The 13,918-nt window shown below is 33.8% G+C and overlaps 1 protein-coding gene across 1 annotated transcript; it reads left to right on the top strand.

Annotated features, from left to right (window-relative positions):
- Positions 1-10,624: 10,624 nt before the first annotated feature.
- On the top strand, positions 10,625-13,534 carry LOC113725187 (alcohol dehydrogenase-like 7). The gene is made up of 10 exons (XM_027248197.2): positions 10,625-10,785; positions 11,251-11,387; positions 11,491-11,537; positions 11,635-11,957; positions 12,131-12,213; positions 12,321-12,396; positions 12,514-12,578; positions 12,691-12,789; positions 12,893-13,057; positions 13,174-13,534. Exons 1-10 carry the CDS (start codon positions 10,731-10,733, stop codon positions 13,327-13,329), a joined length of 1,206 nt encoding a protein of 401 aa, XP_027103998.1. The 5' UTR covers positions 10,625-10,730; the 3' UTR covers positions 13,330-13,534.
- Positions 13,535-13,918: the final 384 nt, after the last annotated feature.

The raw sequence follows: 13,918 nt of genomic DNA, 5'->3' as shown, positions 1-13,918 counted from the left end.
TCATCCAACGCTGTCAGTGTAGAAAAGATTAATCCACTTTTTTTTCCTTCTATTCTTTAATAGAAATGCTTCTTGATATCTATGTAACAAAATATGTTGTCTATATTCTAATAATAGAGATAATGTTTTTCTTCATAATCCAATATCGCAAGAAGGGGAAAAAATAGTACTAGTGTTCACATCTATTCTTGATGGCAGTTTGATAAGAATCTTTTTTAAATTTAGATACACAAAATCCAAAATCCTATAGTTCATTTTAGGCAAGTCCTCCCCAATTTGGTCTGCGTAACTCTCTGATCAATCCAATTCGTGACTGCTATAAAGATGGATTGATTGTCGCATGTATCAATTGTAGTTTGACATACGCCAAAACAACTTAGTGACAAGACAAAATGGTTGGTTTAAGTCTAATATTGTTGCCTTCATAAACAAAAAGGAATTTAAATATACTTTGCATTCTCTTTTTTTTTTTCCTTAGAATTAATCTTTTCTACACTATCAACATAAACACTGACGGATTTGGATATGTCCCGCATCATCTCATTGTGAATTTAAATATCAAAATTTATATATATGTAGCATGCGTCTAGAACTACTAGTGCATACACTGTCAGTGTATAAAAAATTTGTATTTTTTAACTACATTTAATTGCAAAAAAATGTTACCAAATCAACACTACCTAATAAAAGCTCACACAAAAAATAACTGTAGATTTTGTTGATAGCTTTAAGTGTGTCAAATTGTTAATGCTAAATTCTCACCCCCTACAATTTGGTTTTTCTTTGATGGATAAGTATCGATCTTAGCAGGAGCAGACTTAAGTTATCCCCAAATTGGATCTTCTTACGAGACTACTTTGCTCATGAAAACTTTCTCAATCAAAAAGGCAAATTGTTAAGTAGATGCATTGATTCCACAATGATGTTTGAAATTTTGTTATGTGGTCACTGCGGCGTTTATCCAAATAATCATCATTTCTTACAATTTATGAATCCATTTGATCCTTAACCATCAATCTTTTCTAGCCACCTTTAATTCACCACAAAATATAAGAAATGTTCAATCGAGAAATATACAAATGATTCTTGTAATTTTGCGTCAAATATTTAATCGTGGTATTACTTCCATCACGATGGAAAAAATAATTCCTCAATTCTTGGAGAATCTCTATCATAATTAGAGTCTACATATAAACAAAACTCAATGTTAAGCAACATTAATTTCGTAGAGATCAAATTGAAAAAAAAAAAAAATCTGCTAACATAGAGGGAGAGGTGCAGGGGATTATCTCTTTTTCTTTTTCTTTTCAACAAGCACTATAAAATACGGTGTTAAACTCCAACAAGTTTTTAGGATAATAATGTAAATCAAATCATGTTGGACGATTTTCAGCAATCTATTAATGAAATTTACTTTTATCAAAAAAAAAAAAAGTATTAACACTAACAGGAGCCAGCAAATACTTGGTGATCTACAGTACAAGTTTGTTTACCTCGCCAACTAATAATGATGCATAAGCATCATCCACCTTAAATAAGTGGTAGGCCAACTACCGTCTGTAAAATATTTGAAATTTCTTTATTAGTAATGGTTTTATTTCTTCATAAATGAAATTAAAATAAATAAATTGTGGTTTCTTTCCAACTCATTTTAATCTCTAAACAACAATTCCTAGGCAATTTCTTTTTTTACGGAATTTCACTCCAGATTTTGTCAAGCAATTCATGCCTCGTGTTGGACGATTTTTAGTAATTTAATTAATAGCATTCCTCTTCTTTGCCAAAAAAATAAAAAAAAAAGAAGAAAAATTAGTACTTGTTAATACATTTAGGCATATATTAGCAATTTTCTACAGGAGTTTGGAACTGTCGCACGATGCTGCTAACCTTGTTGCGACGTCATTTTCCGTTAACTTCGGGCGAAACTTTAACCAAATTAATGCCAGATAGTACTTAGCAGTGGGTCTTCTTGACTTTCTTTCCAATGACTCTGGAAGAAGCCGGATACCCCATGCTGGTACGACCGGGCATGGATGATTTTTAAGTTGGCTAAAATTTGGGTATATCTGATTTTCGAAAATTCAATGGCTTATATTGCGCCGCATCACTTAGTGAGATAATGTGATGTGGCACGATATGAGCCATTGAATTTTTGAAAATTAGATCTACCCAAATGTGAGTCGTCAATCTAAAGATTTTGTTAGTATTCAAATCTTGCTATTACTACTGTAAGAGTTGTGTTAGTGAATGATTTATAAGGACTCTTGTAAATAACTTATAGTTCTGAAAGCATGCCATGAAACGCAGTGGTAGCAGGAGCCGAATTCACTTCAACTTTTATAAATTAAAAAAAGGTTAGGTAGATTTTTGAAGTTAGGTAAAAAGGAAAATAACAAAGGTACAAAAGATTTTGAAGTGTGGTAGAAAAAAGAAGAGGTAGAAGGAGAAATTGGGTTCGTGCTCGGTGTAACAATGCATTGAAGAAGAGGTAGAAGGAGAAATTGGGTCCGCGTTCGGTGTAGCAATGCATTGAAAATGATTGTTCAACAAGTTGGACCTTTAGGATATAAAGATGGAAAAGACCTGGCTGCGGAGCAAAACAAGAACATCAATGTGGATCCATTTCCTTCATCATTCATTGTCTTTTTTTGCACGAGTTTCTTTCCTATAGCATTGATCCAATCATGCATGTCTTGTACCTTTCAAATTTCACTTTTCTCTTGCTAAAATACTTTTATGGCCTTAGCTTAGTATTAGGAAAGATTGTCATCATCCAATTTTTTTTAATTATTTTTTTGTTGATAAGAGAATCCGCAGAAAATACTTTTATGGCCTTAGCTTAGTATTAGGAGAGGCAAGACACATTGGCAAGCCCAGTACGATGGGCGGCTGTCCCAAGAGAAATTCAAACCCTAGTTAGCAAGAAGGGATGACACCAATTCTACCATTTCGGCCAATTCAAGGGACGTCATCATCCAATTTGTTGAAAATATTAAACGGACCAAGCTTATTGGAGTTTCATGTGCTAAATTTGTTGATAATATTAAACCAAAGCTTATTAGAACTTTGTCTATTATTAATTAGTGTTTATGTCAAGATAGTGTTGGGTTTAAGTATTACAAGTGGTAGAATTGGTTTAATCGTTAATTGAGTCATTAAGTTTGCATAGGCCTGTAGTGGTAGAATCCATTGTGGTTGTTGATTAGATTGATTATGTTTAAAGGCCTTGTGGGCTGTGGCTGGTTGGCTTATGTGTGTAGGGGTGCAAAACAATTCAACTAACTAATCTATTAAAGTTTAGTTTTGCTCCAATGTATAATTCTGCCTCAAGATGCTTAATTAGTTTGGGTTCCTATGATACAATACTGCGTAGAACTAAATTAAGATGAAAGGTAAGAATTGTAAATTAAGGCAAATGATCTCAATAGTCACTCAACTTTGTCAATGGCTCTATTTGGTCCCTCAATTTAAAAAAGTGTCTATACCCTATACATTGCTAAACTTGTAATTTTGGTTCCCAAACCACATCTAAGAATTGGTAATATTCACTTTAGCCCCTAAGGTTTGATCTCTTAGGCATTTTAGTTCAATTAATAGTTTATTAATGTGACTAATAAAAAATGACAACATAATCTTTTAACAATTTACACAAAGAAAAAAAGTAAAGTTATTGTTCAACAAACATCAAGCTTGATATTACCTTATGCTCATAAAATTTTTGCAATTTATATACTATTATTATTTTATTCATCGTCATTATTATTCAATTAACTTCTAATTAATCGATACCAAAATGTGTAAAGTAAACCTTAGTCCAACACATAAAAGAATGAAAAAACTCTAAGGCAAATAAAAAATAGATTTGTTTGGATTTTACCAATATAATATTTTTATATAGTAAATACTATAGAGTAAATGATAGAATTTGACAACAAAAATAATATGAAAATAAGATAAAATCAAATAGGTCTTTCGATCCATCATGCCATAAAAAATAATAAACAAACAAAATATAAAAATACCCTTCCTTTTTTTTTTTCTTATTCATGTTGGATTGACATATATTCTTATACATTCTCTTTTGGTTTATTAAATGCCAAATCGAATGATGATGATGATGAGGATGACAACAATATTACAATTGGTACAATTTTGTAAATAAAAAAAGCTAGCATCAAGCTTGTTATGTGTTGAATACTAATTCTTCATTGTTTTTTTAGCTTGTGTAAATTGTTAGACCATCATGGATTTTTAAAATTTTTTAACCTAAAATATTAAAAAGTTGTTTTTAAACTCGAGCCCAATAATTTTATTATTACCTAGACCATCATGGGTTTTTTTTTCAAAAAAAAAAAAGAAAAATTCAAATCAGGGCCCTCATGAGTTTGGATACCTAGTAGTTATCTATGGTATTTGTTAGTTTGCCATAAAAATCCAATCAAATATGTATATATAGAGAGAGTTCAAAAATAACAAGAATACAATCTAATTATTATTTTCAAATCAAAATCAACATTCCAAAATGTAACTTGCAAAGGGCTGCCTGCGGCCAAACTTCTGCTCCCACTCAATTTGCTGCAAGTTGTACTTGAAGCTGATGCGCTCGAGACAACCAACATGTTGGCAAGCTTCAACCAACATGACATATTTTAGCTGCGACACAAACTTTTACAGATTGGAAACTTTGGTGGGGTTCCTTTATGTCTTAGTCAAATTGCTCATCTTCTTGCTAAAAAGTGCTCTGCCACTTGATGATTTCTGTACACGGTTTGGTGTAATCCCAAACTCCCAAAGATTTACGTTTATTTTAATAAATTAATTCAAATTTTCTTATAAAAAAATGAAGTTGTGCAATGATTACGAATTGAAAAATGAAATAAGTAACTTTATTTGTTTGAAAATTTTTATTAACGTCCAATATTTAAGCTCGTGTGTTTAAACCTCCTACTTTTTCTTACACGCATACGAGTCTACTAGGCCTAGATGTAGTTTGTTTTTTATCAGACGACAACATCTAATCTAATCTATCCTACTCTAGTCTATATTGGAAGGGGAAAGGGTAAGAGGTCCAGCTGAACCGGGAGGAACCGACGAAATCTAGATGTAGATATGAATCATATAAAATTAAACTCTATCCAAATCAAGGATATATATATTGTCACCAAGTCTAAAGCTCGATAGGGTGTGCATTTTAAAATTTGAACTGAAATCTAAGGAAAAATATATGGTGAATCTAAATTAGGTATGAATAATATCCGACCCATACATTGACATGTTCATGAACAACAATTCCTTCACCACAGAGATATTTCTTGACTTTTACTCGAACCAAAAAAAAAAAAAAAGGAATAACCAGATATGTCACAAACTTACGTAGGCTTGATTACTACTGGTAAGTTAGAATAGATGGAAATTGACCATAACCCAATCCAGAATGACATAATACCACATACAATGGTTCTTTTTAGCAGCAATAATAGGAAGTTTATACTTACATGCAGTTCAACATAACTCTTTTATATATATATATATATATATATATATATATATATTTTAGTATAAATAGGAGGACTTGAACCCGAAACCTGTCACTTACACTCCCTCTTTCCGTACCACACAACCCAATCTAGATCATTTACGTGCGTGTGCGATTCGTGAATCGTTGGGGTTGGTTTAGTGATCAAAGGAAGCTTTTAGAGTTCTTCTCACTATTAAATTCACGATTCGAATGTTAAATATTTTGTAATTACGGATAATAAGGATGGGAAAAATGATTATTTAAAAAAAACTGTGATTCATGCATTTAAGCATTTAGTACATCAGTTTTCAGGTTCCTTGTGTTATTCCTTTTCTATAGTAACCATTTCGTACATTGATTTGTAAAGTTTTTGTCCCTTCTGACAGTGGATTCTTGTCAATAGATAATTATCAGAGAGGGGGAAATAGATGCCAAGAACACAACTCAGTTACAGCTACCACAATGATTAAGAGAGGAACCACAGATAGGACTCGAGGGAGTTCCTAGGAGCAGATGTACGGAATCCAAATAATTGAGAGGATGCACGGAAGAGAGCTCGGATTTTGGAAAAAAAAAAAAAAAAAAAAAAAGCAAGAGGTACACGTTCAATTCAATGATATTTCAAAACATTGAACTTGGACTGCAAACTTGCAGTTTGCTAATAAAGTTTTTTTTACGTGTATCGTGAACACATTTAATAATTATTTTTTTAATTTTATATGTATTAAATTACTATAATATATTTTTTCATGAAAATATCAAAAGATAGCTCGCAAGATTTACTGGGAAAGCGGTAAATTATTGGCATGTTGAGTTTTTGCTTAAATTTGGTGATCTTTTCTCTTGCAATTTAATTTTTATAAAGATATCATTTTAAGAATTGACATGGTAATTACTGTAACACTTTTTTGTGATGTGATGTATGTGAAATAAAAAAAAGTAATTGAAAAGATAAAAAAAATATATTAAAAATTATATTTGTGATGTAAGCAGATAATTTTTGGCCATTATTTGAAATTGTATTAATTTTCTAAAATAAATATCAAAAACAAAAATACGAGAATATTTTTATGTCGTTTTCTTGAATCATCTGTCACGCTGGTACAAGTTGAGGACGAATCAAACAAAAAGAAAAAGGGAAAAAAACCATGCGTCAGTGTCGTAAAAGTTATGTGGTCCTATGAAATTAAAACAAGTGTTATCTTTAAGTCTGCTTTCCTTTTGAAGTCGAACTGCTCAAACTTTGTCCAGATCGAAAGCTACCGCTAGCTTTATAGGAAGTTCTACTTCAATTGCCAACATGTTTTGCCTGATCAATATTTCCTATTAGTTTCCATCACATTAGTTCTCCTTTGTTTCCAGCCTATTACCATTAGTTTTTGTTTGGTGACTCAATACTTGCATCAGGATCCATTAGATGCAAGTTGCATGTGTCCGATCAAATAAAGTCATGTGCAATTTGTTGGTTATCGGATTCAGTGACAATAACCCAATCCAGAAAGATGTCACAATACATAGTATAATGGTTATTTTTAGCAGCAATAATAGGTAGTTTTTACTTGCACGCAGTTTAACATAAGCTCCAATTTAGTGAATTTCTGAAGTCCAGATCATTAACCTGGTATTCATAAATCACCGGAGTCGATTTAGTGATCAGGGAAAAGCTCCTACAGCTCTTTTCGATATCGGGTTTAGGGTACGAATTCTGAATATGATGGTTAGGGATAGAAAGGGGACGGAGAGAGAAGGGTGGCTTTGGATTTCGTAATGCATTGAGAAAAGTAAGGTTTCGAAATGATTCAAAAAGAGCTCGGAATAAAAAAAAAAAAAAAGAAGAAGCAAGAGATACGCATTCAATGATATTTCAAAGCATTAACAAAAGTAAGGTTCCGAAATGATTGGCAAATTCTATTCCACCCTTTTTCCTTTCTTTCTTTTTGTTTTTTAAGCGAGAGGTTTTGGCTATCAAACTTTTGGTATACTTTGCAACATTGATGAATAGTAGTCCGTTATAATAAATTTATATAAAGAAGCTTTTAACAATTGACATGGTAGCTGAGCACTTCGAAAAACAAATTAATTTTCTAAAATAAATATTAATAAAAAATAAGAATATCTTTATACCGTTTGCTTGAATCTGACAAGAATCCGATACAATTGTGTTTTGTGCGGTTTCGTCCGGTCGTTGTACATGTTTAAAATTTTGATGTACAAATACTTCATAATTTTGTGCTAAATGTAAATCAAATATCTCATTCACATTCACTATTTTCACCCGAAATACAATAATGTAATATATTTGTACATCACGTAACGTAAAAAATATAACAATAGATACCATATCCCAACTACACTGGCCCTTAATCCATCATTATTATTAGTTCTACTTCAATTGTCAACAAAACAATTTTTTTTGTTTTTTGTTGTTTTGGCCTGATTGGCATCTCATCACATTAATTCTCCTTGGGTAGGTAAGAAGTTCTCCTAGTTTCTAACCTATTACTAGTACTCCATCTGTCCCACTTTAATAGTTCTGGTTCTTTTTTCATACAGTTTAATAAAAAGTAGTTAATTTTGTTGAAACAATCAATTTAGATAGCTATTTTCTTAAAATACCCTCACATTAATTAGAGTACAACTTTATGGGAACTTGAATTAATGGTAAAAAAAAGAATCAACTCTCTTTAAATGGAGTGGGTTTATAATAACAACAATTACATTGAATAAGGGTATTTTAGAAAAATTGAAATACAATTACATTTTTCAATTGGAAAGTAGACTATAATTTGGAACAGACGAAAAAGGAAAACAGGACTATCAAAGTGGGATAGAGAGAATAGTATTTATTTATTTTGCTGACTCATACATACATCAGGGTGTATTAGGTGCAAGTTGTTGGGAGCTGTGATCCGATCAGAATGACTTCCAGTTTTGTGAAATTTGTATTGTATCAGATTCAATTATTTACGGTTCCCGATTCAATGACTTACAGCGACGTCCAATTTGTTGGCGTCCCATTCAATGACTAACAGTCATTCGCTTACTCATACCCTTCCTTTAGCTGACTCAGAGTCGCGTTGGTTTCTAGTAATACAATCAGTCTGTCACTATCAAATGATTGTGACCATTAAAATTTTTTGCTCCCTTTAATTAGTTCTTTTTTTATTCTCATCAATAGATAACATCTTTAATTACTTTGACAAGCCTAATGATTAGTTTTCGACCGATAAAAGTTGCCGAGTAACATCCACCGTCCCATTTTAATAATTCATTTTTTAATTAAATAATATAATTAATTTTTAATTTTTTAAAATATTCTTATTTAATTTATTTTATTACGAGTGAGTGCAATTTACTTTATTCGTTAATTACTTAGATTCATATCTTGAGTAGCGCAATTGATTTTTCATAGTATTATTATTATAATTAATGTAAAGGTATAGTGTGATTCGTCATACTTCTAATATCAATGTACGGATATTTTAAAAAAATAGTAAGTTGAATTTACTCTTCTAATTAAACTTAACTAATTTTTCTTCAAATTGAATTGAAAAAAAATCACGACTATCAAAGTGAGGCGGAAGGAATATTGTGGAATAACCTGTGTTTTCGTACTTAGATTGGCATCTATTAATGTAATCAGTCTTATTTTGGTATAAATCTAATTATTTGTCAGGGCTGATAATTAGTTTTTGACCATAAAAAATGCTCTAAGTAACATTGTGAGAAACTAATTCGACATTGGATTTTTTGATAGAATTTTTTCTAACGAAAAAACCTGATGGACACTCAACCACTAATTCGGGGTGTAGTTAGGCGATGGGAAAGATGATCTGAGACTCGAGGGTGCAAAGGGCGTGGGGAAAAAAAAAAAATCTACTGTACTGTGCTAATATGCATAGCCACATTAAGGGTACGGGAAAAAAGAAGTAGCATGTAAGCACGCTCGTTAACATATCTAAATTATATCTAATGTACTCCTCTGATATATATAGTCACATTTCATTCACTCAATATATTTAGATACTTTTTTGAATTAATTATACTTTCTCTATCCCAGTTTGATAGTTCTGTATTCCTTTTTTATCTGTCCCAAATTATAGTCCATTTTCCAATTGAAGAATGTAGTTGTATTTTAATTTTTCTAAAATACTCTTATTCAATGTAAGTAGTTGTTACTATAAACCTACCTCATTTAATGAGAGTTGATTCTTTTTTTACTATCAATTCAAGTTCTCATAAAGTTATATTATATTTAATGTGAGGGTATTTTAAGAAAATAGCAATCTAAATTTACTTTTTTAATAAAATTATAAATTTTTTTTAATTATGTGAAAAAAAAATAGAACTATCAAAGTGGGATGGAGAGAGTACTTTTTTTAAAGTTTACACCTGAAAGAATCCCTCTCCCAAGTGGCTAATAGGCACCCGAGCCGCGTTCATGAAAGTATAAGCTTGAAGAGTCCGGGCTTGTCCCAATTAATGGTATCCGGTCAATATTACGTTTGTCAACTTGTTTGAGACACAGGATAAAATATCTACTGATGGCTTGCCTAGCCTTATTTCCTTATTCACCGACCCCAGCCGGGGTGTAATCGAGACTCGAGCTCGACTCGGCTCATATACACCAAAACTCGAGCTCGACTCGAGTTCGAGCGAGTCCAAAAAATCGATACTCGAGACTTGACTCGAAAAATTTTCTTTAGGCTCGAGGCTTGACTCGATACTCGAGACTCGAAAATTTTTTTCATTTTAGGTCTTTTTACAATTATGTTATTACTTTTTTGCCATTATAGGATTTTATTATAAAGAAGGATATATTGTAAATTTCATATAACTTATACCCATAATGGTTATTTTATAATTATAATACATATATATTATTTAAATTATAAATATATTATTTAAATAACTCCGACTCGTCGAGCTGGGCTATTTCGACTCGAAACTCGACTCGATTTTCATTCGAGCTACTCGAAACTCGGCTCGAACTCGGTCAACCCGAGTTCGAGCCGAGTCGTTGACCGAGCTACTCGCGAGTAGCTCGACTCGCGTACATCCTACCCAGGCCCCCGACCCCTATAAATACTTTAAGCTACACTGGCTTTCCTTCCATCGTACTTCGTCAAGTTCTTTTGCATTTGTATTACAGTTCTAGTCTTCCTAGTTTTTTGTATTTCAGTTTTCGTTGAGAGAATCTGTGTTCATTGCAATGGCACAGAACCAAGAAGTAAGCAACACTGTTGGGAAGCCCATCCATTGCAGAGGTAAATAATACTAAGATGCAATATGCCACTATGTTGGTAGAAGAATACTCTCCGTTACTTTACTTAGTCGTCGTTGTTGAGTTATCTTCCATGTTATTATTTACATGCTTGAATAAAATACTATTGTTCTTCCATTCCATGGCAACCTCGTACTAGGAATGCGTCTAAATTGTGTATGTCTCCCTCTTTGACAGTCATGGTAGTGAAAGTATAATAATCTGGCCCTGTTTTTTGAGTTTCTTTAATAGCCCTCTTGCCCAGTAAGTAATTACTGGTTTTTATGTTGAATTTCTCTGCTCAATCTATCTCCAATTCGGGCAATATAATAATGTGGAGTATGTGGAAATTATCCACAATCCTCTGTTACACGGATTCTGTGCTTTCTATCATGAACATCCCGGCACATATGTACTTGTTCTTGAAATCTGCCAGAAGATGTGTAATTACTTCGCTTGTTGGATGCAGCTGCCGTTGCCAGGAAAGCAGGGGAGCCATTAGTGATAGAGGAAATCATAGTTGCCCCTCCAAAAGCCCGTGAGCTTCGCGTTCGAGTCTTGTGCTCCGCCCTCTGCTTCAGTGACATCCATTTCTGGAGGCTCAAAGTATGAATCTCATCTCCTCTAATCACCACACAGATCAGCATCACTCTACACATGAATCTGTACTCAGCTCATATTCTGACAAACTTTCTTGTTCTGTTTGAAGGAACCTCATGGGTATTATCCAAGAATTTTTGGTCATGAAACTGTTGGGTGAGTTTTTTCATTCTTGCTAAGTACTAACAAGGTCGTGGCTTTGCTCAAAGCATTTTAGTCAATTTCTGATCATGTTTGATTCTGTTTAATGTAGGGTTGTGGAGAGTGTTGGAGAGGGAATCGAGGATGTAAAGGTGGGAGACACTGTCATTCCATCATTCTTGGCTTACTGCGGAGAATGTCCTGATTGCACATCCATCAAAAGCAACCAATGCTCCAAATTGAGATTCGAATTGTCTCCTTATATTAGAGATGGGACTAGCCGGTTTTCTGATACCAAAGGAGAGACAATTTACCACTTTGGCTACACATCAGGTTTCAGTGAGTACACCGTGGTGGACATCACTCACGTTACAAAAGTCGATCCTGCACTTCCTGCCAGTAGAGCATGCCTGCTTGGCTGTGGAGTATCAACTGGTAATGCCATTCGCTTCGATTCTTCCTGGCTCAATTCGATTCATTTTGAACTTGTATTGTGCGTAGGACCTATTTCACATTTTCTGTTGCAGATGAGCACAATATAGCTCACTGGCACATTCTTTTTGTAGCGCCGTGACTTACCATCTTGAAAACCTGAACTCTTCTTTCAGGTGTAGGTGCGGCATGGAAAACAGCCGATATTGAAGAGGGTACAACTGTAGCTATTTTTGGATTGGGAGTAATTGGATTGGCGGTAAAGTCTTGCAGCATTCTTATTAGCATCAATGTTTCTTGATTCATACTGCATTAGATTTGTTATAGACCATCAAAGTATTGATTCAGAAGTGGAAAATTTTATAGGTTGCTGAAGGAGCAAGACTTCGTGGAGCTAAGACAATTATCGGTGTGGATCTGAACCCCGACAAAGTTGAAATAGGTAAACAATGCATATTTGAGAAATTTTCGGAGTTCCATAAAGCATAGGCCTCAAGTTGAGGCTGCAATCCCCCATACGATCTCTTTCTCAACTAGCCGGATTTTTGCTTTTCTTCAGGTAAAAAGTTTGGCATCACCCATTTTATCAACCCAAGGGAACTTGGCGGCAAACTTGCGAGCGAGGTATACATCTAACATTTTATACTGCAACAACAGAGCCACTACTTTGGAAAACACAGTGTTCTGAAAAACAGTCATAATTTTCAACTGCTGCTTTTTTTTCTGTACAAATTAGGTGATTCTTGAGATGACTGATGGCCTTGGTGCTGATTACTGCTTTGAATGCGTGGGCTTGCCATCCCTATCACAAGAAGCATTTACTTGCTGCAGAAAGGTTCGTCTCTTCAATGGCACATCATTTTGATCTGTCCTAGAGCATTTGTTTTGCTGGTTGCAGCTACTAAATGAGATTTTTATGTGCAATCTTTTAACTTCAGGGATGGGGAAAGACCATCATATTAGGAGTGGACAAGCCAGACTCGCAGTTTATCCTCAATTCCCTAGTGAATAATCATAGCGGGAAGACCATCACAGGAGTCCAATATGGTGGTCTCAAGCCTAATCTTGATATTGCCATTCTTGCAAAACGTTACTTGGATAAGGTAACTGTTACCTTCACTAGGCTTTCAATGGCAATTTTACCACACAATTGTTCTTCACCTGTTGCAAAATTACCACATCTCTTTCTGATCGCTTAAATCTTTGAACGCAAATGCAGGAGCTTCAGTTGGACTTGTTTGTGACGCATGAGATCAAGCTTGAAGACATCAACAAGGCTTTCAAGTTGCTCATTGAGGGCAAGTGCCTCCGGACTGTCATTTGGTTCGATCAGGAGAGGGCAAAAGCCGATGGTGTGACCTTTAATGAAATATAAGGAGAGTAGACTAACAAATACTAGACAAGTTCCTGTTGTATTTTCCCGTTGAAGTCTGTTAAAATGGTCTCATTCAATTGAGAACCATCCCTCTAAATTTGCTAAAGTTTTGTATTTCACAAGTTAAATGAGAGCCATGCATGTATTCTGTTTCCTTTGATGTGCCTTGAAATTTGATAAATCCTCCCTTCAATGGGTTGCCAAACCATATGAGATTACTCTTCAATTTGCTTTCCTGTGGATATTGCTTCTTGAATTCTTGGATATAAGTTGGCAATAAGAAAACTCTGATTCAACTATGTGTATCGTTCTGGTATACTGGAAAATACCCATGGGTTATACTAGGCCTGATAAATAGAGGAGAAGAATGTGGATTGGAAGAACACCGCCAAGTGTGAAACTCTCATTCAACTAAGCCTAAATAGGCTTTTCACAACATGAAAGCTCTCATTCAACACGGCCTAAAAATTTATGTTTCAACTCAGAAGATTTATTGTTTCAATACCCAGTTGGACCATGCTCGACAGAACTACAAATGGGCTATAGTTGGCTGGAATGGAGGAGAAACATTTGAAGTAGGCTCAAGGAC

The sequence above is a fragment of the Coffea arabica genome, chromosome 1c (genome assembly GCF_036785885.1).
Source record: "Coffea arabica cultivar ET-39 chromosome 1c, Coffea Arabica ET-39 HiFi, whole genome shotgun sequence".
Taxonomy (NCBI): Eukaryota; Viridiplantae; Streptophyta; class Magnoliopsida; order Gentianales; family Rubiaceae; genus Coffea; species Coffea arabica.
Note: the sequence above shows the minus strand (reverse complement) of the source record. Positions and strands in the feature narration are given on the sequence as shown.

Coding starts and splice junctions, on each gene's coding strand:
- LOC113725187 (XM_027248197.2), top strand. CDS start 10,731: ATGGCACAGAACCAAGAAGTAAGCAACACTGTTGGGAAGCCCATCCAT. Junction 10,786..11,250: donor GAAGCCCATCCATTGCAGAG/GTAAATAATACT, acceptor TGTTGGATGCAG/CTGCCGTTGCCAGGAAAGCA. Junction 11,388..11,490: donor TCCATTTCTGGAGGCTCAAA/GTATGAATCTCA, acceptor TTCTGTTTGAAG/GAACCTCATGGGTATTATCC.